Source organism: Passer montanus, unplaced genomic scaffold, assembly GCF_014805655.1.
Source record: "Passer montanus isolate IOZ18808 unplaced genomic scaffold, ASM1480565v1 scaffold100, whole genome shotgun sequence".
Lineage (NCBI taxonomy): Eukaryota > Metazoa > Chordata > Aves > Passeriformes > Passeridae > Passer > Passer montanus.
The window spans coordinates 1,126,318-1,152,380 of NW_024356506.1; the positions used below are offsets into that span (position 1 = coordinate 1,126,318).

The 26,063-nt window shown below is 45.5% G+C and overlaps 1 protein-coding gene across 16 annotated transcripts in view; it reads right to left on the reverse strand.

Moving 5' to 3' along the window:
* Nucleotides 1-26,063, reverse strand: part of ADGRB1 (adhesion G protein-coupled receptor B1) — a 285,104-nt gene that overhangs the window by 124,273 nt on the left and 134,768 nt on the right. For 14 of the 16 annotated variants that reach the window (XM_039714220.1, XM_039714252.1, XM_039714243.1 and 11 more), the window contains 10 exons: nt 21,926-22,090; nt 19,922-20,086; nt 16,220-16,393; nt 14,077-14,241; nt 10,591-10,692; nt 8,787-8,893; nt 7,840-8,034; nt 6,745-6,813; nt 3,304-3,412; nt 2,303-2,446 (listed from right to left, as the gene is read on the reverse strand). In XM_039714220.1, coding sequence (XP_039570154.1) covers nt 2,303-2,446; nt 3,304-3,412; nt 6,745-6,813; nt 7,840-8,034; nt 8,787-8,893; nt 10,591-10,692; nt 14,077-14,241; nt 16,220-16,393; nt 19,922-20,086; nt 21,926-22,090 — 1,395 coding nt within the window. The remainder of the gene's footprint in view (nt 1-2,302; nt 2,447-3,303; nt 3,413-6,744; nt 6,814-7,839; nt 8,035-8,786; nt 8,894-10,590; nt 10,693-14,076; nt 14,242-16,219; nt 16,394-19,921; nt 20,087-21,925; nt 22,091-26,063) is intronic. The other 2 variants (XM_039714229.1, XM_039714316.1) reach the window with 1 other exon arrangement.

The following is a 26,063-nucleotide window of genomic DNA, read 5'->3' on the forward strand; positions in this document are numbered from 1 at the left end:
TCTGCCTTCACCAAGGCTCACCCCTCCCAAATGGTGCTGCCCCATTTAAAAACCCACAAATTCCTCTGACAGCACCACAGCAGACAAATCTGCAAGGGGGGAAAGGTCTCTTGCAGCCACCTCGAGGCCTTTGGAGCCATCCACAGCTATCAGGCCATCAGAGAGGAGAGCTGTGCTCGGGCCGACAAGGCCAGAGGGAAGGGGAGAGGTCCCACTGCGCCTTCTCTGACCCCAAAACTCATGTGCTGCCTCTGGGGGCTGCAGCAGATCCAGATGAGCCTCTGAATCATCTGTGTGACCTCTGGGCATGTCAATTGACCTCCTCCTCTTATTTATCCTCCTCCACTACCTCACGATGCCCCAGCTGCAAAAAAACAGAACTTCCCCTGATAAACCATGAGCAGCAGAGGCAGCCCCAGGGCTGGATTTTCAGGGGGAGAAAAAGCAAGTGGCTGTGTGGAAAGCAATGCTGAAGAAGCCTGGGGAAGCACCAGGTGGGGCTTCTCTGATGTCTTGTACTGAGGCTGAGCAGAGAGTGTGTCTGCTCCATCACTGCAGGACAGACACAGCTCTGCATGTCCGTCTTTCTCATCATCAGATTGGGATATCTGGTGAGCACATAACTGGGACAGACTGACAGACAGGCTTGCAGAGCAACTTTGTCACCCAACTGCATAAATCAGTGTTGGCCCATGGAAATCAACTGTTCAAAGTCAGCTCCCAGCAGTGAGGGGGTTGGGATTGGGTCTCATGAAGCTGCCTGTCTTCATCACTTTGCTCAGGATAGTTACTCCTGTTCCCAGAGAAAACTGAGGATCAAAACTTGAGGTGGATTTTGCTGGAATCACCTCAAAACCTACACCACCAGCAGAAGATATTGCATAAATCAGAGGCAGAAGAGCCCTGGGTTGTACTCGGGAAACCATGGAGAGGTGATCACTGATTGGAAGTTGTTTCCTCAGGGTGGATGTCATGTTTTGTTTGCTCAGTCACTACAGCTCAGGGGCCCTGGAGCAGCTCTGTGTGAGGATGCTTCCAACAGAAATCTAGGAAACAGCTCCACGGGGAGCTGGATACTTTTGGGACAGCCCTCAGCCTCAGAGCAGGATCAGCTCTGTCTAGATCTGGTCCAACAACTTGTCCAACAGGTGATTAAAGATTTTGAAAAGTGAAGGCACCACAGCTTCCACAAACAAACTGGGATAACGCTCCCAATGTGCTCCAGCTTCTCCCAGGGAGCTCATGCTGTCTGCAAGGCACAACAAAACCCAAGGAGTTCTTGACAAGGTCCTTGCTCTTCCAGTGACTCACTGTTTACCCTTGGGGGTGTCACTTAGCTGTTCTTGGCCTCAGATTTCCCAAGCTGAAGTGATGGCTGATGCCATCCCCAGCAGGGAGGCCCATGACAAAAGGTCCTGGTGTGACAACTGGAGGCCAAAGGTCTTTTGTAGCAACAACTCAGTCTCCAGCCTCTGTCCCAAGGAAGAGGGAGCCAACAGCTCTCAAAGCCATGAGTGCCAAAAGCAAATCCCATCATCAGTCAGCCCAATTTAGGGTCCTGCTTTTGAGAACTCAGGACTCAATCCTGCCAAATGTCATCTCTGCCTAAAGATGAACACCTTGAATGTGTTGGTTCCTGGGACTCTCATTCTTCAGACCATCCCAGAAACCTCCAGTTGTTTTTTTTTTTTTGTTTTGTTTTGTTTTTGTTTTTTTGGGTTTTTTTTGTTTTTTTTTTTTTTTATAAATAGTTCTGGGTTATCCTAGCATGCAATGAGAGATTTCCAGATCTGGCAGTGAGACCAGCTTGGTTGAGGCACCACCTCCGTGCTGGGTCTCCTATCCATGCCCTGATGTGGAGCCTCGGTGATAAATGCCTCTGAATTTCATTTCTGGGGGCAGGGAATTTCACACAAGGGCCACAAATCCCCAGATCTATCAAAGCTGGTCCAAGCAGCAGACTCAGCTGCTCAGCCTGACCAGCTGATTCCAACTACTCACCCTCAGATGGTTCCATCAGGTCTGGATCCAGGCTTGGAGGGCACCTAAAGCATTGTCTGCCAATTTTTCCTGCTTCTTTAGGGAAAGATAAACATCCACACCCAGGCACTAAACCTGCCCCTGAACATTTGTGAGGAGTTTAGTTCAAACTCTTAGTCAGGCCATATTTGAAAGCCTTATTTGCACTCATCAATGCTTCAATACCCAAACATTTGTGAACAAATCCAGCTGATCTGGAAAAGGATTTGAAGACCAAGCAAACAGAATGAAGGAAAAAAATTGTGTTGGCTGTGCTGCCTACCTGAGAGCCCTGAAGACAGGATGCTCTTGGAGACAGTGACCTTGTCCTCTGAGTTCTTAGCCCAGTCCACCATTCCCCTCCAGCCTTTCATGGGGAAGGTGATGTCGGTTGCTGCATTTGCAGGCAGTTTGTGAATACCGAGGACTGGGGAGAAGCAAGAAATGAAACCAGTAAGCAAAACCAGCTTCAATAAATTCCATGTGTGCTCAGGAAAACATTGGAAGCATTAGTGGGAAATGAGAGAGATTGGATCTTGGGAGTCAAAGGAGTGATGCTCTCTTGAGGAAATGTCTGTGCATGAAGGAAGATAAAAGCAGGGCTTGTGCTTTGCTGAAAGGATCCTGCCTGCATTAAATCTGGCAGAGGAAAATCTGATCCAGCACCTTATCTCCAGGAGTGTCTAGCAGTAGCTGATAAGAAGTGGGAGAAAGAACAAGACATCTCTTGGTTTGTCCTCCCAGCAATCAGCAGGACTTCCTCAGCTCCTGGCTGCATCCAGATCATCAACTTTAACAGCCACCAATGGACCTCTCTTTTGTGCACTTTCCTAATCCCATCATGAACCCATCTGTACTTTTTGGCTGCTGCAACTTCCTCTGGCAACAAGTTCCACGCTGCGATTGTGCACACAGCATCAATCAAACACTGCCTGCTGTTTGCTTGCTGCCTCCATTGGCTGCTGGGCTGTTCTGCTGTTCTTGTGTTCAAAAAATAAAAGAAAGAGTCTAATTCTGCCCGGTTTGTCATCTGTTCTCCATTCGGTAGATATCTCTCAGATCTCTCTGTGGATCTCTCTTCTTCCTCATGAAATCCCAACTTCTTTGGAGAAAAGCCACCCCATATTTATGCCTGTCCATGTCTTCCCCCAGACCTTTTAATATCCCACCACCTGCTGCCTCCCCTCCTTCCTTCTCTCCCCACAGCCCAGGTTATCCATATTGCACAGTAATTAACAGCTTTTGGGGGGCTCTTCCTGACGTGGGGAGTGCCAATGAACTCACCCAGATTGTCCGTGACTTGGTAGGAATCCCGGAAATCTTTCATGCGGAAGCCGATGACATCAATGAAATCCTCCACGAGCCTGAACAGCTCCTTGGCATTTGGCCCTATCTGCAAAGAGAGGCAGAGTTTGGAGTAGATCAGATCCTAATGAGAACAGCAGGAGCTTCTCTGCAGGCAAAGGTTTCTGCCCTCACACGTGAACTGGGAGCATATGCTGGGTATAATGGACTGTTATGGAGCTGTGGAGAAGGAGGACTGGGAAATCCTAAGAGGAAGCCAAGAAAAAAAGATGAAAAAGAAGAAGAAGAAGAAGAAGAAAAAGAAAAAGAAAAAGAAAAAGAAAAAGAAAAAGAAAAAGAAAAAGAAAAAGAAAAAGAAAAAGAAAAAGAAAAAGAAAAAAGAAGGCAAAAATTTATAAATTGACACTCAGATTGATAGAATTTAGGGTGGAGGGCAAGATTTTAAACAAAAGGAAATATTGGAGACCCTCTGGAGAAGATAATAACCTACCCATCTCCTTTCATAAAATCATAGAAATGCAGAGTGGTGTGAGTTGGAAGGGACCTTAAAGATCATCTCATTCCAACTCCCTCTATTGAAAGCAACCACACCAAAGGACAATTGTGATCTAATACTGAATCCCAGGCAGCCTGATTTTCTCCTTTCCTGTTTTGTTGTCAGGATCTCACTCTCTGAATCAAGTTATTGGTCCTGGGCTGTCCTGGAGTTTCTCTGCCTCATTTATTTCCTATTTTTCCCTCACTGATAAAGACATTGGCAGTGACCCTTCTTTACCTGTACTTTGCCAACTTAAGACAGAGCTGTTAAACAACAACCAGTTTTCCAGTGACAGATTCCATAAACTATAATCCACTTGAAACAAGCTCTGCTGACTACCTGTCTTCTCCTCAAAGCACGTTTGCCCACAGGGGCTTAGCAAATGCCACGGGAGGCTGAAGACAAGCAGTTCAGCTCCTCTTCTTTTCCTTTTCCACCACTTTCACGGCGTTTTCAGTTCCTCACCATAATCCAGACATTCTGAGCTGGCTGAGTGAGCTGGAGGGACATCTGGGGACAAGCAGGATGGGAAGGAGGCAGGAGGAAGGCAGAGCCATGGAGAGTGTGGGCAAGGAGCACAGGGGTGGCCAGGCATGTCTCTGTCTCTCTGTCTATCCAAGGAACCTCGGTAAGACTGAAACTGTCTCAGGATGAGATTAAAAAGTCCTGCCAGTACAGCAGGTGTGCACAGAAGGAGGAGAACTGAGTGAGGATGCTATTTTTAGCTGCACACTTTTATATTCCATTACAGATTGAAATCACAAGGTCAAACCAAATCCAGGCTGCACTGGATGCTGCATTTTAGGTTTTATCGTATAATGGTCGACAAAGGCTCTTTAAAAAACATTGTAGCCCTTCTCTGAATACCTTTATGGGATGTTTTAGTTTTTATTTTCCTAGAACAATATCTTTCTGCCTGGGGCGCCACAGGGCATTGGAATGTGTGACTGCAATGAAGTTGGGTTTATTTTTAATGAGCAAATTGGGAGCCAAAGGCTTTGATTTAAAAGAATTGGTCGATCTCATGAAATGTAGGATGTGATTTTGGTCCAGCAGCTTTAAGGGAGAAGCACCCAGACTGCTAAAACCTCTGCTGGCATCCTGTTCACGGAGATTTCTGTGTCCTAAAGTCATGGTGCTGGGCTGTCAGCTCAATTCCCACTAAAATACAGGCCAGGAAAACATTCTCCCCGTGATGTTCCCAATCTGTGTGTAGGTCATGGTGATGCTCGAGGTGCAGAGAGCAGTTTGCACAGGGAAAGCCACTGGGAACCAAGTGCCACACAGAGCAAGCTGTTTTTAAGGGGATCAGCAGGGTTTCCCTGTTGTCATGACAACTTGACAGTCTCCTCTGCTCAGTGCTGAAATACCTACATGAACCTGGAGCCTTGAGACCAAGTATTTGTGCACAGAATCACACAGTCGGGGTATGGTTTAGTTTAGAAGGGCCTCCAAGGCCATCTGGCCCAACCCACTTACAAGCAGGGCCATCTTGCCTAGGACCATGTCCAAATTCTTTATCACAACCAGAGCCAGACCATGTCACCCTCATCCAAATTCAACAGGAAAGCACAAGATACCAGGGAGAAGAGAAGAGAAGAGAAGAGAAGAGAAGAGAAGAGAAGAGAAGAGAAGAGAAGAGAAGAGAAGAGAAGAGAAGAGAAGAGAAGAGAAGAGAAGGTTGCTCAGCTCCTGACAGAGTTGCTGTTGCATGATGTAAATGTTTTTGAGTCCCTGTCTCGTGTTCTGGACTTTCAACAATTGTCTTTTTAACAATTGCCAGCACTTGTTAAAAAGTTTTCCCCAGAGGAATTCCCTGTTTGGTGTGAAGGTAACTGGATTCTGGTGTTGTTTCGTGTGTTGGGTGATTTTTTTTTCTTGATTATTTGCTGTTTCCAGATCTTTTGGAGGAATTTTGCAACAGCAACAGCTCACAAAAGTTATGTTAAAGGGACACAGGAATAGGTGTGACACAACTCCATAATGGAGAGCTCAAATGGGGCATACAAATCAAGAGCCAAATAAGACACGGAAAGAAAAACCAACATCAGCCCCTAATACCTGATAATTCAGCTACAGAATTATTCATAGAATCTTAGAATGGGTTGGAAGGGACTTTAAAGTTCATCTAATTCCCAACAGAGAGCTCAAATGGGGCACACAAATCAAGAGCCAAATAAGACACAGAAAGAAACAACAACACCAGCCCCTAATACTTGAGAATTCAGCTACAGAATTATCCATAGAACCTTAGAATAGCCTGGGTTGGAAGGGACTTTAAAGTTCGTCGAATTCCAAGCTCCTGCCATAGGCAAGGACACTTTCCACATCTTGCTCAAAGCCCCATCCAACCTGGCTTTGAACACGTCCAGGAATGCGGAGCTCACGACTGAGCAGGATCCCTAACCTTGCTTGGAGAGAAATAAAGCAAAACACAACTGAACCCAGAAGCTCAGAGAAATAAAGCAAAGCACAGCGGAACCCAGAAGCTCAGCTGAGCAGACCCCAGCTCTGAAAACCCCTCCAGTCCTCCATCTTTCCAGCTAGGACCTCAAAGCTACATGATCCCACTTCTTCGTCTTAGCAAGAGAAAAGAGTGGAATTACAGAAAGACATGAGGATTTTCAACTCCCAACTAAGTCTGACCCTTGAAACCCATGCCAAATTCAGTTTACACCACCAGCATTTCACTGTTCTTCATGCAGAGAGTCTGGCTCAGAGCTGAGATCCTGTGGCTTGCTCAGTTACTCCTTTAATGTGACTCAGCCTGGAACTAAGCTCTTCTTAGGAGGTTGTGTAGACGTTTGGAAATTCCCCTCCTCATGGCTTAACCCTGTGCTGAAAGCCTCTTTATTCCCAGAGAAGGTGCTGATGGTTCATACCAGCTGAGCTTCCTCCCATTTTTCACGGTTTTCCTCTGACAAAATGTTGCTGATGATCTGGACGAAGTTCTGGAGAAGGGAGACAAGAGAGGACAGAAGAGGTTGTTGTGCAAACATAGCCCAGGCTGGGAAGGTCACAGCAGTGTGGGAGGGACACGTGAGATTTAAAGTTGCTCCAAAATTGTTCTCATGATCCCATTCCTAAAAGGTTCCAGAGCATTTCACAGGTCCCCAAGGATGTTAATGGCAAAACAGGTTTTAATAAGACCTTTTTCCCAAAAATTTCACTTTAACTACTGTATCTTCTAAGGCATTGGATTGAGAATAGGTCCTGTAACCATTACTGATGATTTTTAAGGAAAGATATGGTAAATATTTATCAGAAACTGGTTAAAACCAGATGATCTTCCATTGCATAAATACTTTCATATATTTTTTTCTATTATTTCTGCTGTTTTCAATATATGGAAACCTCAGGATCACCTTTAGCTTGTGACCAGGCAGGAGATGCAGAGATGATCACAAGGGAGCTGTCCATGGTAGGACTTTTGCAGCACACCATGAGAAGGAAGGAGACAGGAAATTTAAAACTATTGATTTTTTTTTCTCCAGTTTTATCACTCTCAGCAGATCCTGCAGGATCAGTTTAATGTTTCAAGTCATGACGTGATGACCCATCCCAAGGGTGTATCTGGTAGCTGCTGGATATAAAGCCCTGGGATAAAAAACCACAATGATATTCCCCTACATCAACACCCAGGTAACCCAATGCCAGAGGATTATTTTACCTTGAGTCATTAGCCTGAAATCCCTACCAAATAATGTTCTCATATCAATTAGGCTCTGCAGTGAAGTGCTATCATGTTGAAATAGTTCAGAGTGACCTTGGCTTTCAAGTTCTCAGTTTATAAACCAAGGAAGAACCACCTCGAAATGAGAGTTTGTAATACAGAAAGACATTTATGTTGGGAAAAATAATAATCTGATTTTTATCAGCACTGCATCAGCTATAATCAGTGTCTGTAATCAAACCTGGAGCCCTGATGGCACCTCTCTAAGCCAGCCCTGGGCTCCAGGAAATGCAGCTGGGCTCACCTGCACATCCCCAGAAGTCGGGCTGTGATAAGCCCTACGGAAGATCTCTGTCATGTTCCTGAGTACGTCCATGGTGGACAGCAGGTCCCCACTGTAGCTGGTCCCATCCTGAGAGATTTCCACAAGGTTCTGGAGCACGTCTGACAGCCCGTCTCCCATCAACCCACGCTGAGCTTTGGCAAGGTGTTCCCTGGTCTGAGAAACAGAAAAGAAATGTGAGAAACACTTTTAGGGACAGTCAAAGTCGAGTTAATGAGCTCGGTGAGGGAATTGCCAGGGGAAGTGTTTTGACCTCCCTCACAATTCAGAGTGCAGATCAGATGAATCTGACAATCGTTGCTGGCCTGAGATCCTCTGATATTTTTAAAATGATAGAAAAGAGTGATATATTCTAAATTATCTTCTAAGTGGCTCTGAAATGACTGAGAACTGAAATTTTCTGTTTTGCCCACAAAGAAGTAATTGTCCTACTGCAAAGTTTCTTCTGTTCATAGCCCAACAAAATATTTTTACCCCAAAATCTTGTTTTCTTACAATCAATTTGTAACTATTTTAGGACAGACTGTACCTTATCATGAACAGGAGAGGTCAGTTCTCCTAAAGGCAGCAGGAGAGCAGCAGAAATTCCTCATAACAATGAATTTAAGATTAACAAAAAATAAGATGCTTATTTAGAAGTGATGCCGTCATAGCTATACTTAATGATAATGTCATATGAAAGGCCTGGAAGAACCCAGATTCTGCCAAGCTGGATATTAAAATATCCTGAAAGAAACCATCCCTTGTCCATGGAGTGCCTTTGCTTCAAAAGGTAAGCAGAAAAAACATGAGAAAATCAAGGTAGAGCAGGAAATTCCTTTTTTTCCTTTCTTTTTTGTAACTTTAGCCATGTAACAGTCACTGAGGAGAGTCCCAAACTTGCTGAACTGAGCAGGGGGCTGCCTTACCATCATCTGTATGTTCCTGTAATCAATAGAAACACACTTGATGTATGTTGGAGGCTCCCAGTAAGCGATGCCTTCTTCATCTAAGATGCATCTTCGAAGGATCAGCCCTGGAAGAATGAAATAAACAAATGTGGGAGTGAGGACAGGATGAAAGGCCAAACATTCATGGGGTCTTTCGTCACGAGTAGGAAGTTATGGGACAAGAGGACACAGCTTCAAGTTGTGCCAGGGAATATTTGGAATGAATATCAAGGAAGAATTCTACACTGAAAGGGTGGTCAAGCATCAGAACAAGCTGACCAGAGAAGTGGTAGAATCACCATCCATGGAAGTGTTCAAAACACGTGCAGATGTGGCACTTGCGTGCATGGTTTAGTGGTGGGCCTGGAAGTGCTGGGTTAATGGTTGGACCTGAGGAACTCGAGGCCTTTTTCAACCTTCATGATTTGATGATCATGCAGATCACCCAGAACTGGTCAATGCATCAGTTCAGATTCAGCTACCAGCACAAAGAGGCATCAGAGGCACCTGCAGATGCTTGAACAAGCCTTTAGGGGGATTATTTTTATTTTCTTCTCCTGCCTTTTACTATTGCAGAGCAGCAGAAGGAATTGGGCAGGAAAACAAAAATTAACAAATTGGACATGGCTAGTCAGGGTGAAGGGAAGGTTTTTTCTCCTGCCCTGGTGACAGCATTCTTCCTGGTTTGGGAAGCCCCACGAGCCTCCCCAGGTGGTTTGGTTTGGTACTTGCAACTAAAGCAGGGCTTGTGCTGCCCACGCAGCCTGGAGGGGAATAAACACCTGACAGCACCAGTTTTGCATCAGCTGAAGCTCTCTGAAAGCTGCTTCCAGTCCTCCCCCAGGCCTCCCCTCAGCTCCAATCCACAGAGGGAATAATTTGCAGTGATAATCACATGCCTTGTGGTGTGGAGGAACAGAGATATCAGAGAGGAGGAAAGGGAGAGGGATCACCCTGTCCCAGTCATCATGATGCCATTTGGAAAGTCTCTGAGGATCAGGTTTGCTGGGTCTGCAGTCCCATCGCTGCTGCCAAATGATTCAGTGACCTTTCTTTGGGTACAGCCCTTCTAGGACAGCATTGGGGACGACAGTGACTGTCCCAGCTGAGTCAAAGAGAGCTGTCTGTATCCAACCCTCTCCCTCAAATGAAATAAAACCTTTACACTGCTGTCATTATTTCTGTTTCTGCCTGGCAGTGAGGAACATCCAGCTGAGGACAAATCCCACCACCAGCATCGCTCCTGGAGCCCTCTCTGCACCACCTTGCATTCCTGTGGCTACAGGTAACACCTGGATGCCCATATCCTTTTCCTTTACACCAGGACAATCAGACCTTCAATTTCAATGCTCCAAGAAGTTTTTAGAGAGGTGCTGAGGTTTTTAAGTGCAAGCAGACAATGGAATTCAGATTTCCTGCTCTTGTATAGCGGCTGCCTTTATGGGCAGAGGAGAGAACTACAACACCCAAACCCAGAGGACTCTAAAGCCCTACCTGCTCTGCAAAGCTTTTTGCAGATAATGGAGGGAACATATCCCAGTGTTCCTTAATTTCAAACTCTCTACAGGGCGGATGGAAACCACCTCAGATTATCCAGAAACAACTAGGATGTTTGTGCTTTACAGCAAAAACAGAAACCCAGAGTTAATTTAGCCATTGACAAAGGGAGGGAAGTCCATGTGCCTGTCCTGTCATCCCACAGCCAGGTTCTCCTCACCTAGGACACAAAGGATGAAGGATCCCCTGATGAGGCACCACCTGCCCACCATGCAGTCACCCTTACCAGTGGCATTGCGGGGACACCGGACGGCGGCAGCATCCCCGGCTGGCGTCTCCTTCCAAACCACAGGGCCAAGACTCTCCTCATCACAGATTTCGTGGGGCTCTGCCAGGAGAGAAAAACTCCATTGGTAAAGCTTCTTCCCCAGCAAGGACATAGAAAAGGGAAGCATGGGAGTGTTGTCTGTGAGCCAGGAGGTTGGAGCTGCACTCCCAGCTCTGCCGGTGCTTAGTCCCTCACAAAGTCACTTCACCTCTCCGGAATTTGCTCTGCCTGTCTGAAAACTGGGCATTCATCCATACCAAGGATTAGCTCACTAAAATCCATGGGAAAGTCCACTCACATCCTTGCCTTGCCTTTGGGCAGCTCTTTGCAAGAAAACTGCTGTTGCTACTCTCTACTGAAGAGTTTTATTTCTTAATTTTTAATGGGCAGATCTTTTGTGAGTGAACTCCATGGCTCCAGACTCCGCCTCTGCCATCCCTTAGCGTCACCACCTTCAGTGTTGGATGTATCTAAAATGAAGCTTGGCATGAATCAGTGGATTAAGAATGAAGGAAAGAACAAGCAAATGAAAAGACAAGATGGACACATCCCCTGGGTGGTCTTCATTCTGCCTGCTTCCATCCTGTGCACAAAAGAGAGCAGATCTGAGCTCCAACAACTTGGCCTTGCATCAGCAGCTCATTTCCAAGCACTGCTGCAGAGCCCAGGAGCCTGCAGAAATGTCTTTTGAGATATCACAGAAAAAAAAATCATTGGAAGGATGGCTTTGGAAGCTTCTGTCTGTGGGTGGAGCTGAGTTGGTCCTGGAGTTGGTGGGATCTGGGAGAAAAACATTCACCACAGGAGGTCTTTGTGCTGAGAAACTCATTATTTACACCATGTAAAGTGGAGGGAGCCATGAGGATGGTGTTAAAGCTATTTGTCACTCCTGATGGAGGGAGAAAAAAATTGATTTAATAGTTCCTGATTACAGTTTTTATTCATTGTGCATGTAAAATTTCCAGAATAAAGGAAGCTGAGTTTGTGCCTGCAGCTGGTCAGGACATGTCCCACTGCTGCTCTGGGACTACCCAGGGACCAACCTGGCTGTGGGGAGGCTTCAAACCTAAATTATGGGCATGGCAAGTCCTGCTTTTTTGAAGAACTCCTACAGGACCCAACAAGCTGCCTGCACATCATTGCTCCTGCAGGCAGGCTCCAAGACTGGCCCCAGCCCCAGCTGCAGCTCCAAAATGGATTTCTCCCCAGCAGATAGTGGGAATGAATAAGCTGAATTCTCTGCCTGAAAACAGATGCTCCCTCCCCTGGTTTAAAGTTCCCTTGTGAGTAATCACTATTGTGGTGAAACTCCGGAGGGCAGCGGGACCCCAGCTGTGCTCTGCACATGAGCAGGGCTCATCCCTGAGCCAACAGCTCGTGGCTTCTGCAGATAAGCCAGAACAGAGGTGGAAAAGAGGCAGTTTCATTTCCAGCCTGCTGACATGGAGCTGTGGGGTGGAGAGACTGAATAACCCAGTTGTGACAGCACTTAGTCACCCACAGAGCCTGTCCCAGAGCAGGGAGCTGATTTCCAAACTCTTCTCCCTGTGCTTTGACCACGGTCGCAGATTGTCCCAGGTTCACAGGAGAGTTCTAGGGTGTGGAAGCTTCCAGCACCCTCGGCTACAAAGCAGCAGAGCACAGGAAAAAGCAGAGAGGGAGAATGCTCACATCTCTCCTCCCCTTTCTCCCCCGCTGGTCTGTCAAAACTTGCTGGTCTCCTCACCCCTGCAGTGTCCCTGGGGACCACTGAGGGATGCTGTGGATCAGAGATGCTCTTTAAAAATACACTGATTGGAATGTCTTGCCAGTGAGCACAGGAGCAATTCCCAGACCAGGAGAGAATCCTTTCCTTTTTTCTTCTTTTTTTTTCTTTTTGATGTTGCTTCACAACAAAATCCCTTTTACCAGAGTAACCTATTTGCACTGGGAGATTTTAATAACTAACCCAATTAAGTTCAATTCTTCTGCTCAAATCGAATCACACCAGCATGTGATACTTTCTGGAGAACAAATTGAGCGGGTTTATTTTTAGCCTCTGATGTTTCCCCACCTTTTCCTTCCCTTGCAAATTAACAACTGCAGCGAGACCCTTCTGGCTGTGAACCCTGGCAGGCCCCAGTGCCTGAGACTTGCCTTTTCCTTTTGAGCACTGCACAGGCATCAACCCCTGCGGAAAGAGAAGAAAAGATCGGGCTTGTTCTGCCAGGGCCCCAGCTGGCACACACTGAAGCTGAACTAAATCTGCCTTACTCTGTAGACACCACCAGACAACCCGGTGCTAAGATTTTCTGTGGCGAGGGAGAGCTTTGTGGCAGAGTTAGAAGAGATTCTCACACGCCACTGCTAATTGAGAGGCACAGCTTGTAAGGAGAGGTGATGCCTTTCATTAAGAGCATAGCTGGAAAGAGTGACGAGGCTGTCACACAGCCTCTTTCTCTGTCATCTCCGAGCTGAACGTGCTGCAACTTCCATGCTGAAGTCCTTTGGCTTTCATCTCTTTGTCTTCAGCACTTTGTGAGGGAGTCTGAGGGGTTGGCTTGGCCTCCACGTGGCAGATCTGCCCCCAGGTACTCCTGCATCAAAACTGCTGCCTCCTGTCCTTTAGGGAGATGCCCCCTTCCAGTAGGAATGCTGGGATACTGCCATGAGAATCTCTCCTGTCTCTCACTGAGCTGCTCTGACAATTAATTACCCTTTCAGTCAGAGCTCATGGCCTGTTACAATCGATGCAATCTGACTGCAAACATCACAAAGGGCATTGATTCCTCACCAGCAATTTCACCAGGCCCTTCAACTCAGACTGAGGAAGAAAGCAGAAATGGTGAACAGCCTTTTTTTTCAGTCTCTGTATAGTCTGAGAGGCAGACAGAAACATCCCCACTTGGAAGTGCTCACTCCAGCTTATTTTTCACATCCAAACCCAGGTTTTATCTGCCCTACAGCTCACTCACCCTCCATTCAGCTTTTACACTCTGCAGGAGGATAAGGTTTGGGTAAAGCTCTGGCAGATGCAGACACATCATTTCCTTAAAAATCTTTCTAGTGGTGTGCAGGCTTCCCAGAGGGAAAGGGTGGGAAACCTGTGCAACATTCTCAGCACTCAACAACTTCATAGATTTGAGACTCTGATACCAGTTTTTGCTACCAAACAGTGTCTCTTTTCCTCTTGTAACTCTGTGGCAATGAAAAGATGAAACCACCAAGGCAGGGCTGGTGAGATTGACCAAATATTCACTGAAACCAACATGGTTGCAGTGGATTCTGCAACAGTTAAATCAAGACCTTGTACCTTATGCCTGGATCATGGGTAGGATTTTATTAGATTACAACCCTGCATAGTGTTCAGATCTCTGACAAAGGATAAGGAAGCCATTCCCAAAATCCAAAATGTCAAAATTCTGCCTCATTCAAAGGAAAGCATGAGGGGTCTGGGGTACATACCAGGACATTTTCTGTCATTGCACTGCTTGTACTCCTCCTTGGGGCCCTGGCAAGTCTCTCCACCGAAGAAGGGGCCGTAGCACACCCGGTCACGTCTCTGAGTGCCACCTCCACACGTGGCAGTGCAGCTGCCCCACACTCCCCAGGCCTGCCACTTCCCATCCACTGGAAACACAAAAAGAAAGGAGGATAAAGAGGACAAACAGCCTGTTATGTCCCAGACATCATCTGCAACAGAAGGGATCAAGATCCAAAGGTGAGCAGAGGAACATAGAGTGAGTAGGGCAGGGTTTGGTAGGAAGGGAGATCTCCTGCTTTGGATCTTGGTTTAATCCTTAACAGACATTAAGTCAGAGTGTTCCCATTCCCATCCCATCAGTCCAAGGGTGGTTAGAAGGTCTGGCTCAGGGATTTAGAGAGATCAGCAGAGCCCTTGGGCAAAAAACCAAGAAGAGACCTCAAATAAAGCTCCCTCCAGCTGTTTCCATTGCACTGATGCTTCATGTGCCTTGGAAAAAGGTTTGGGATGTTGTCTCATTCCATTGTATCTTCTCCCAGCATCTTTTCAGATCCAGTGGAAATGTGACTTCTTTTATGTTAACAATGACATTTATCAAAATTCTGCTTCTTTTACATTAACAATGACATTTATCAAAGCACCATAAAAATGTTAATTAGCCCTCACAACAAGCCTGCAAGGTAGGGAAACATTCTCCTCTGCTGTACCACAACAACTCAGTGACAGAACTAGAGCAGGGCCTAAGTGTGCTCTTCACTACTTGGGCTTTAATTTTGAATTACCACATCATCTTGGGTTGAATAATTCCTTTTGGGAGGGTGGGAGAGCCATGCTCCAAGAAGTAGACAAAAATTACCAAAGAGAGGCAGCACCAAATCCTGCTGCTTTATTTAGTGATATTTTGTGCAGTGGAAAGTATGACCTGAGTTGCTTTGGCAGATAACTCTGAAATCAGTGAGACAAGGTTGTCTTAAAAGGTGTTCTGAAGCCCCTTTTTGCCTTTAAAGATGTCCCTAAATTGCAAAGAAAGAGTGAGATTCCTAAACATCAAAACCAACTCAAGACCATGTAGGAAAATCCAACACCTCTGTTAAATACTGCAGATAATGATGTTACCACAGTGTAAAGGTATCCCCTGAAGAAATAGGTAGACCAGGATAAATTCCAGTAGGAATTATTATTATTACTGTTATTATTATTATTACTGTTATTGCTGTCATTATTATTAAGTCACAGGTGAGTGAAGTAAGCGACAAATCTTACACAGGCATGAACAAAGGCTTTATTGTGACAGACCTTTATTGTGACAGACCTTCTCACTGATAAAGTTTAAAGCTGATATACAATGCTTGAAATATGACTGGGAATGTTGAAATGGTGGGAGGAGAGGAACAAAACAAAAAGAGGAGGGAAGCTGAAGTCCTGTGAAGGCAAGGGAAGGGCTTCATTGATATTTTCATGGGAGTTTTTTAAGCTCATGCTGAAAAGCTGATATCTAGGGTTAGAAAGACAAATTCCCTGTGGGCAATCACTCACCTCTCTGTGTTCTCCTGAAACATTTGCCACTGGTGGGTTTTGGCTGGCATATGTTGGAACTTTGGATACTAAGAGTTTTGAGTTTTTTATGTTGATGGGCACAGATTCCTGCTTTAGAACAGTAGCTAATCCTTCTTCTTCACCTTCTGCTTCATAGGTTTGGGTGGTATTTTATAATTAGTTAGAAAAGTCCACATTGCGAACTTCAAGGAATTAATTATTGGTTAAAAGTGAAAATAATTTAAGTATAATTTCTTAATTAGATAGTTTAACTTTAAAAAACCTTATAGAAAAAGATAGTTAACCATTTTATAGCTAGTTAGTAAAATGCTGTAAAACTCACAACTTGTAAGACTGTAATATAGATAATAAATAATAAACATTTAAACCTGAACATGAAATACTGTCTCAAACACTTTCAATCCCAACCTTAACAAAAAAACAAAACAGAAACCAAAAACCAACAGCTGTGGTCTGTTGGAATGATCTGGATGCACCGGAAAGGACGCAAGTCTTCCCCAGACAAACATTTTACTGGAATTGCAGAGGAAGATGGGCCAAGAGAAAGAAGAAGGCATTGTCACCGACCTGGGCACTGGCGCAGGAAGCAGTCCCGGGTCTCCACCCAGTGTCCCTGGCACTCGGCTCCGCCGTAGGAGGGCCCGTTGCACTCCCGCGTCCGCTGCTGGGTCCCGTTGGAGCAGGAAGCGGAGCACGAGCTCCAGCTCGACCACTCGTTCCAGTTGCCGTCCACTGAGTGGCCCAAAGAAAGAAAACGAGCAGAATGTGAACACCTTTCCCTCTGGGAAGAGGCGTGGGGTGAGAGCTGCCAGCCTTTGCCGACCAGGGACCGAGGTGGGGAGATCAAACCAGAGCCACAGAGCTTGGAAGGGGGCAGAGATTATCAAAAAAAGTTTGGACAACTGTGGCAACAGGGATTTTTGGGACCCTATGAAGCCTCCAACAGTCCCATAGGGTGCAAGTAACATTTTAATGTGTGGTAACATTTTAATTTTTATGTTCCACACTCTGCATAATGCCATAAAGGTTGAAATTGTTGATATTCCACATTCTGGCATAAAAGTCCAAACGAATAACATTGCCAATCACAACACAACACCACACCAGAGGTCATGGCTCATGTTTTCACTGAACACTTTGAAGGGATCAGTACATTACTGTGACATTTCCCATTTGGGGCCATCAGCACTTTTTTGAGGGACCCATTTTTCAGCAAAGCAGTGCATGAATCTGTGGAGAGTGAGCTTTCTTGAGCATGCAAATGCTCTGTTTCTTATTTAAGCACAGCCAGAAACTCGAATCACAGTTTTATTGACAGGAATCCACCATTCCATGGCTGGGAAATGTGGGAGCTCCAACAGAGGACTGGGAACAGGGCGAGCGTGTGTGGTCAATGTACTTCTCTCACAGCTGAATTAACTCTGACAGGCTGGAGATGTTCACCCAGCAGTGTCTTTGAAAATTAAATAGAAGAGGGAGGGACAAGGGAGATTATGATAGGGACAGGGTTGGAGAGAAACAGGAATACATCTTATTATCATGGTATGGACTGATGCATTCGCCAGTGTGGTGGCTACATCCTAATTGGTCTCTCATCAACAGATCCATCACCCAGTCTGCTCTTCCTGGAGCATTTTTCTCATTAACAGTGGTCATCATGCTCTGTTTAGATCTAATTAGCTGCTAGATCTCACTCGGGAAAAACAACCTGAATCTCTGAAAAGTCTGAATTCTGACTCAAAACACATTGCATCTCTTTTTTTTTTTTGCCTTTGCTTGTCTGTCCAAGAAAAATAAATTCCAACTGGTCCCCTGTGTAATCTGCAAGGAATTGATCAGCCCTGTGTAATCCCCATTGCAATTGAGAAGATTTTTGTTTGCAAACTCAGTTAAAAAAATGTTAAAAGCATCCAAATGAACAACTGTTAACTGAAAGGGAACCACAAGGTGTGCAAAATCAAGCAGGCATAAAGGCACCTCCAAAAGGTGCTTGTTTTCAACAATCCAACCATTTATGTTTTTATTGTGCATAAATTCAAGGCTTCGTGCCAGTGCCTATCAATCCCAACAAGGGAAAATGTGAAACACAGTGTTTGACAGGTGATTATTCTTTGGAAATGATCCAAAACTCCACAAAGTAGGTCCTACCAGGTATAAATTAGCGTGGCTTTCTGACTGAAGGCTGTGCTGCTAAGTTTCCATAGACTGATCATAAAATCATGGAATCACTGGATGGTTTGAGTTGGAAAGGTGAAGATCATTTAATTCTACTCCCCTGCCATGGGCAGGGACACCTTTCACTATTCCAGGTTGCTCCAAGCCCTGTCCATCCTGGCCTTGGATAATTCCAGGGATGGGGAAGCCACAGCTTTTCTGGCCTCATCACCCTCACAGGGAAGAATTTCTTCCTAATAATGATGGTGTCTGCCTCTCATTTAACATTTCCCTGTGTTGGAAAAGTGAGACTGCATTCACCACATTAAATGTGACATTTACCAAAAAACCTGCATTTATCAAAAAAAAGTTGAATTTTCTCAACACCCTCCCTGCTGCTGGTGATTGGCAGCTTATCAGGAGTGCAAGCATTTGGAGATGGCAAAATAAAGGAGCCAAATCCATAATTTGGTTGTTCAGTGGGGAATTTGGAGCAGGTAATTTCCTCATAGTTATTCACAGGCTCTAAGTTCAGAAACATTTTTAAAAAAGGAGAAACAAAGCTGCCCCTCCAGCCACCTTGTAGTGATGCAAAGATGCTTCTTGGTCAGGATGCTGAGGGGTTCCCACCACAGCCACTGCCAAGGAGTGCTTGGTGCCATGGTCACACCACAGTGGGAGTCTCTCAGAAATGTTCATTGTGTGGTGAAGGCATTGTTTTCCTCCTTTTTCCCTTTTCCAAGGACTTGGGGCCTAGCCTGTGGCCTAGGACGTGAGGCCTAGCCTGTTCCTCCACATCTCAGGGGAGACAAAGGGCCTGTTGTCCCTGCAGCAGAGCATTTTTATCAGCTTTAGCCATAAATCCTCGGAGCAGGGCGGTAATAAACACTGAGAGTGTCTGGGGTGTCAAACACCCATTGTTGTGCTTCAATGATTCCCCCAACACCGCTCTCATTTGGCTCTGCCAAGCTGCTGATTGCCTTTGTGGCACTAATTAGAGCTGAAGCCTTGCAGTCGGGCTGCTTGTCTTTTCCACTGCTGTTTTAGGCACGTATTTATTTGTATTTAAATTAATTATGGATCAATGTTAACTCAGGGTATGCTTTATTGCCCAAGCAATGCCAGTTCTGACTTCTTAAATTTGTCTTTTTATGACAGAGTCAATTTGGTGTCTGGGAGGTTCTTATTCCAAGTAGAGTCTTCTGGACAGCGGCCAAATATCCAAGGATAGTTACTTGGAGTGAAAACTCGATGGGAAATGCCAGGAGGCTTCTTACTGTTTTCACAAAGTTCTCATCCCTCCCACAATCCCTCTCCTCCTCCAGGGACATAATAATGTCTCATAATGATTCTCATTAAACTGGAAAAATGTCAGTTGACATTATCCAGGGATAGGGAGGGAGTTTTGGGGAGCTGGCTTGTGTACAGATTGTGTTCACCAGTATACCCAGAGTTAAATTAAGGGGGACTCTGCTGTAAACCCAGGGCCTGTCAGAGGAAAGAAGCCTCTGGAGCATAAGTGGATTTCCAGGTGGTAAAAGTAATTTCACCTTGAGGTTCTTTCTGATGTTTCAAAGCAAAACTCGAGGAGAGGCATTTGGAAGTGAAATTCAGGGGCAGGGGAAAGATAAAAAGATTAAATTTGGCATGGGAGGCCATTAGGAGTCTCTTAGTTTATCTCACCACCCAGAGCAGGATCAGCCACAGAGAAAACTTGCATCTACATTGAATTAATGCACAGGCAAGTAAAACTATTAATTAATTTCAGTACAACAAACCCACTCAGGCAAAATAACTTTAAACCATTCAGTGGGGAGTACAGGTGAGAAGATTAAGATGGTCTTGGAAATAGGAGTGGCAGCCAGATCCAACCCATGTAAGGTGTCCTCTTCAAGAGATCACACAGGGCAAACCTGAATCTGAGACATCTCTGAGCTGAACAACCCCACAAAGCACCTCTGGGCTGCTTCTTCCATGAATCCTTTCCTCAGGATCCTCCTTGGGGCAGTTCAGAATTCCACTGGAGTCAGCCACAGACCTTGATGAGCCATGTGAGGGAAGCTGAGCTGGGCAGACCTGCTGGAGGGGAGGTTTCAGATCTGTAACTGTCCCTACCTGGGCAGAGAGCGATGTTGCAGAACTTGGTTTGCTTCTCCGGGCCCTCGCAGGGGTTCCCACCAAACTGGGGGGGTTTGCAGGTGCGGGTCCGATCCCTGTAGCCTCTCCCACAAGTGGAAGAGCACAGGCTCCATGGAGACCACTCGTCCCAGGTGCCATGCACTGCAAGGGAAGCAGAAGAAGTGACTTTTCTTTTCCACACGAGGCCTGAGGAAGTGAGGGAGCCCACAGGGCACAGCTTCTTCCCACCCGGAATGAGCAGCGTGTGGGAAGCTGGAGAACAAACCAACCCAAAATGTGCAAGAGGAACATCAAGTAATTTTTCTGCTTTGCTATCAACACCAAGTGTCTGCTGCTTTCCAGTCTTTGAAATAAACCAAAATGCACGTTTAGCTGACCTTAATTTTTCAGATTTTTGAGCCAACAGGACATTTTTTAAGCAAAAGATGGATCTAGCTAGAAAGAAATAAAACCCCACTACCCTTAGGGAAGCATCATCATCATAATTTTGTCACTTCCTGTCCTTTTTTTCCTCCCTCCCAACATTTTCTCATCGAATCCTCAAAGACTACAACATTTTAAGGCTTTCAGAAAAGCTGCAGTCTGTCTACTGATTATTATCATGGGTCAGTAACACCTCAGAGCAAAGTTAGGGAGACTTGGAAGGGTAAAATGGAAGGGGCAACATCCTCCAACAGTGCTCAAGACATCACTGGTAGCTCCTGGAATCAGACATCTAATTGATTTTAATCTAATCTAATTAGCCTTCTAATCTATATTAATCTAATCTTCTCCAATCTAATCTAATCTAATCTGGCCAAGTTATTTATGGAATTTTAGTCACTATAATCTCCAGAGGCCAAATGTTATAAGAATGCACTGATCTTTCTAAAGGGACTTCATCCCTTCCAGCTTTACCACAGAAGCTAATGCCAAATCAATAATCCTTCAGAAAAAGAAGAAAGACAAATAAACAGGGATTTTTCCAGTCCTTCATCAGTTGTTAATAGTGACTGGTGCCCCGGTGTCAGGAAAGGGGGTTAAAAACTAATTCTCACCAGGCTTCTTGCATGATAAGAGATAACTAGAGGAGGAAACACAGGAAAGAACACTGATGGTGATTTCACCATGGATGGTGGTTTCACCCTCATAGAATTGTTTCTGAACAACGATGTTGCTGGTCAGGAGAAATGAATAACATGCTCAGTTTAACAGCAGAATTCTTCAAAATAGTCATAGAAACACAGAATGGTTTGGGTTGGAGGTGACCACAAAAATCATCTCTTTCCAAATCCCTGCCATGGACAGGGACACCTTCCACTATCCCAGGTTGCTCCAAGCCCCATCCAAGCTGGCCTTGGACACTTCCAGGGATGGGGCAGCCACAGCTTCTCTGCGCACCCTGTATCAGGACCTCACCTCCCTCACAGGGAAGGATTTTTTCCTAATATTCAATCTAAACCTACTCTCTTTCAATTTGAAGCCATTCCCCCTTGTCCTGTCACTCCATGCTGTTGTAAAAAATTCCTCTCCATCTTTCTTGTAGGTTCCAGCCTCTTCAGAATGTATTTTTTCACCAAAATTGTTCCTGACCTGGAAACCCCGCAAAGGGCACCTGTCTGCAGGTGTACTGAGTTCATGGACTTTAGACAGCATGGAATTGTCCACACCATGCAAAGCAGGTGCCCATCTTGTGGTGCTTGGTCTAGCAAGAGTCTCTGTATGAGGCCTTAAGGCACAAAGAGAAGGAATAAGGAACAAAAGAAATAAGGAACAAATTATAGAATCACAGAATGGTTTGGAAAGGAACTGAAAGATCATCTAATTCCAACCACTTCCCACTATCCCATGCTCTTCCAAACCCCATCCAAGCTGGCCTCGGACACTTCCAGGGATGAAAAAGCTACTTTGCTCTGGGCAACCTGTACCAGGGCCTCCCTGAAATATCACAGTGGAGACACCACAGGTAGCCAGTCTCCCTCCCCTGCTGGCCACCAGTACCTGGGCACACGGCAGAGTTGTTGCACTGTCTCTGCTCCCGGAGAGGGCCACTGCACTGGGTGCTGTAGGAAGACGAAACGCAGAACCTGGTCCTGGTCTGCCAGCCCTCCCCACACGTGGTCGAGCACACGCTCCACGGGGACCACTCCTCTGCTGCAGGGTCACCTGTGGAGGGTTGGAACACAAGGTGAGGATGTGGCATCCTTGCATCTCCGGGGAAGAAGTTTCCAAGTTGCGCTGGGCCGGCTGTGAGATCTGTGAGGCTGCAATGTGTCCTGCAGGTGGGGTGAAAGATGGGTGGGAGGGTGTGAGGGCACTGGGGAGGAAATGTGAGATTTAGAATGGGCTAAGACATTTTTTTGGGTATTGTGTAGAGCTGTAGGATGCACACATTATGAAAAAAGAAAAAAAGGAAAAGGATGCTATGTGTGAGGGCACTGGGGAGGAAATGTGAGATTTAGAATGGGCTAAAGGGGTTTTTTTTTGGGTACTGTGTAGAGCTGTAGGATGCACACATTATGAAAAAAGAAAAAAAGGAAAAGGATGCTATGGAAGCATCGGGTCATTGGGAAGGGCAAACTCCACCTCTGAAGGTGGTGTAGCCACTCCAGAACCTTGTGAGCTGGGATAGGGAAACTCCATTTAGAGATTGTACCAACAGGGATTAGACAGATTAAATGTATCCATAAATTGTTCACTTTTAAGTGTTCAACCCCTTTTCCTGCCTTCTCACAGCCCCTGCCACTGCAGACGGGCAGAGGAGGAGCTGACAAAGCAGAAAGTGATGGTGCCTAAGAAGGGTCAGCTGATGAAAACCCAGAAAGTTTTCTTGGCATCTCCTCTACCTTGGAGATCTGCTGTGAGCACGTGACATGGAACAAGGATGACTTTTCCAGGGCACCACACAGTCCCTATCAACTGCTAATCTGATGGGGCAGCATTGGCAAAGCAACTAAAAATATCCCATTGATGGGAGTGAAAAGCATTGAGATTTATTCCCATTGTCACTAATATTCCTGCTGGGGCTGTTTCAGCAGCCACAGCCTCCAAATAAGTCACACTAAGTGTGAAATGAGCAGGGAAAGGATGGTTTTCTATTAGTTTTCATAGTAAATATTCTACCCCTTGAGGAAAAATTATTTTCTTCCCCACATGGAAACAAAAGCTGACTCTGTTCTCTTTAATCAAGCCATGCATTGTTTGGGTTTTTGGATTTTTCATGGATTGCTAATATTGCACATAATAAACCTGGAATGTAGCATTTGGTATGTATAGAACACAGGCATATGGCAAAATATAAATACCAGCATAACAGAGGAGCAACCCCTTCTCATGACAAATTCTTCAGAATCTCAGAATGCTTCGTGCCTCATCCCAAAAGGATGCATTTGGCAAACTGTGGGTGATATGAAGGATCACAGCACTGGTAAATATGACTCCAAGGGTCATCCAGGGATCTTGGATGTACTACCCCACACCACCACCCCATTCCCTAAAAAAGCTGGGCAGAGGACTCTGTATTAAACTGTCTGGCTGCAATGTGGAGAAGGAAAGAGACTCTGCAGCTGGAGATCTCAGTGAGGGTTGTAAACCAGCTACATGAAAATGTCAGAGCAGAAACTGTGGTGGGGACTATAAAAGTTGGTGACCACCAAATTTCCCAATATTGCTTAAAACTGTTCATGTCTGCGTTTTTCCTCGAGGTAGTTTATTTATTTGTTTGTTTATTTATTTATATTTATTTATATTTATTTACTACTGTTTTCCACATGCAGGTTTTTCCTCAAGGTGGTTTATTTACTTGTTTGTTTATTTATTTATATTTATTTACTACTGTTTTCCACATGCAATGAAATTTCAAGCATTTGTGGCTCTCATCAATCTGCTCTTTGGGATTTTTTTGGTAGTTATCTGTGTTGTTTGGTTTGTGTCATGCTTTTCAGCACATCTGCTCTGAATGTCTCCTGTCATTCCAGCAGCTGGGAATTAAAAATACACCCACTGATTGGAGCCTGTTGAATTAATATGTGTTGATAAGTGTAGAGGAAGACCCGTCTTTGCTGTAAAATTGACAGGATTTTACTTCTTCATTTATTGTCTGGACACAGAAAGAGATGGAGGTGAGGATCAATCTTTTCCCACCTCATCTGTGCCATTGCAATGATTATCATGAGATGCAACTGCTGTTGTTCATTAAGCCAAAGTTGCTCAAAATCCTTTGTTTCCTTTTGTGATTTATTTCATTATTCTGCCCACTTGGTCCCAGTTAGATGAAAGTTATGGACCACTGGTCTTTCCCTGGGATGTGTAGGAGACCTTGTGTGTTTCAAGGCTTTAGGGCTTCAGGAAAACATCAGTTTCATGTCCTGTTTCACAAGTATCAGATCTGCTAGAGAGAGATCTGCATTTCCATGGCAATTTTCCTGCCTTTCCAGAGCCAGAATCCTGCCATGCTCCAAGCTCACCTCCAGCAAATTACATTTATGGTACCATCACTTCATCATTTGCCATCCAGAGTATCCCAGACTCCAGCAGATCCCTCTCAGGCCCACAGATCCCAACCATTCTTGCTCCCTTGCCTGCTTGGATGCTCCATGAACTGCTGGTGTCTTTGCATTTCTCCATCCACCTTGAGCAGCCTCCCCAGTTCTGCACCCAGTCCCTCAGGGGCAGGCATTTGGGGATTTTGGTAGTTAAACACTCCAAATTTGGGTCCCAAAATCTTTCTGGGACGCCAGAGGTGGGACAGGGGAAGCCTGCAGAGACACAGGAGCCTCCTCCATCAGCAGCTCATGGTGGGAAGAGCCCACCATGCCACCAACCTCCCCCTCAGACCTGGCTGAAGTTTTGCAATCTCCATATTCAGAAGAGCTCCTGTGTCACTGGATGAATGAATGGCATCTCTGAACCAAACCCCACCTCTCCTGCCTCTTTCCTCTTTATTATTTCTGGCTTTTGCCCTTTCACAGCAGAAATATCTGTGCTGAGAGGTAAATCTCCCCAATTATCGTCCCTCACACTGCACGAATCCCTGGCCCTTAAAGCCATAATACAGTTTATTTTCTAAGTGCTGGTGACTCCCTCGGGCTTGGTGTCATTCTGAACCAAGCAATTCATCTCAGTCCACTGGGACATTATATCCAGCCTTGTCTCAAGCCTTGCACAAATTTAACTAATTTTCAAACCAAGCAAGACCCAGTTCTGAGACACTCTCAGGCATGAGACAAATTCACTCTCTACTCGAGAGAAACACAATAGTGCCCATCATCAAAACTACGAGTGAGAAGAATTTCTGCACTCCTGTGGGTCAAATGGCAGCAAATGAAAATTACTGAGTGAAGTATATTGCAATTATTCAACCCAGAAGTGGATTCTGACTCTGGATTTAGATATAATGGCAAGATGTTTACCATGCTCATTGGGTTTGAAAGCTGCCTAGTCCAGCTCAGTGCTGTTTTGTAATTCAACCTGCCAGAGATTATAGAATCATGGAATTGTTTGGGCTGGAAGGAACCTTAAAGATAACTTGTTTCAACCCCCAGCCACGGGCAAGGACACCACCCACTATCCCAGGTTTCTCCAAACCCCATCCAACCTGGCCTTGGACACTTCCAGGGATTGGGCATCCGTAGCTTCTCTGGACAACCTCTGCCAGGGTCTCACCAGCCTCATAATGAAGATTTTTGTTCTAATATTGAATTTAAATCTACCCTCCTTCAGCTTAAATCTATTGCCCCTTGTCCTGCCACTCCATGCCCCTGTCCTAAGTCCCTCTCCAGTTCTCTTGGAGAATCTTTAGGCACTGGAAGAGGCTCTAAGTCCTCCCCAGAGCCTTTGCTTCTCCAGGCTGAACACCTCGAAGTCTATCAGCCTGTGCTCACAGCAGAGTGGCTCCAGCCAAATTTTCTTTATCCCCAGAGGAGAAGGGGCCAAGCCCTGCTGCACCCTCACCAGAGCCTGCAGGCAGCTATCTCAGCATGTCTGACTTCTGATTAGTTCTGTGATGCCCCAGAGTAGCTTGGGGATTAACAGGAATGTCCCAAAGGATTTTTCAGGGCTCTCTACCCCACTTGAAGTGGGAAGATGGCCCTTGCTGCTCCCACAGATCCAGGTGCAGCAGATGGAGAGGGTCCAGCAG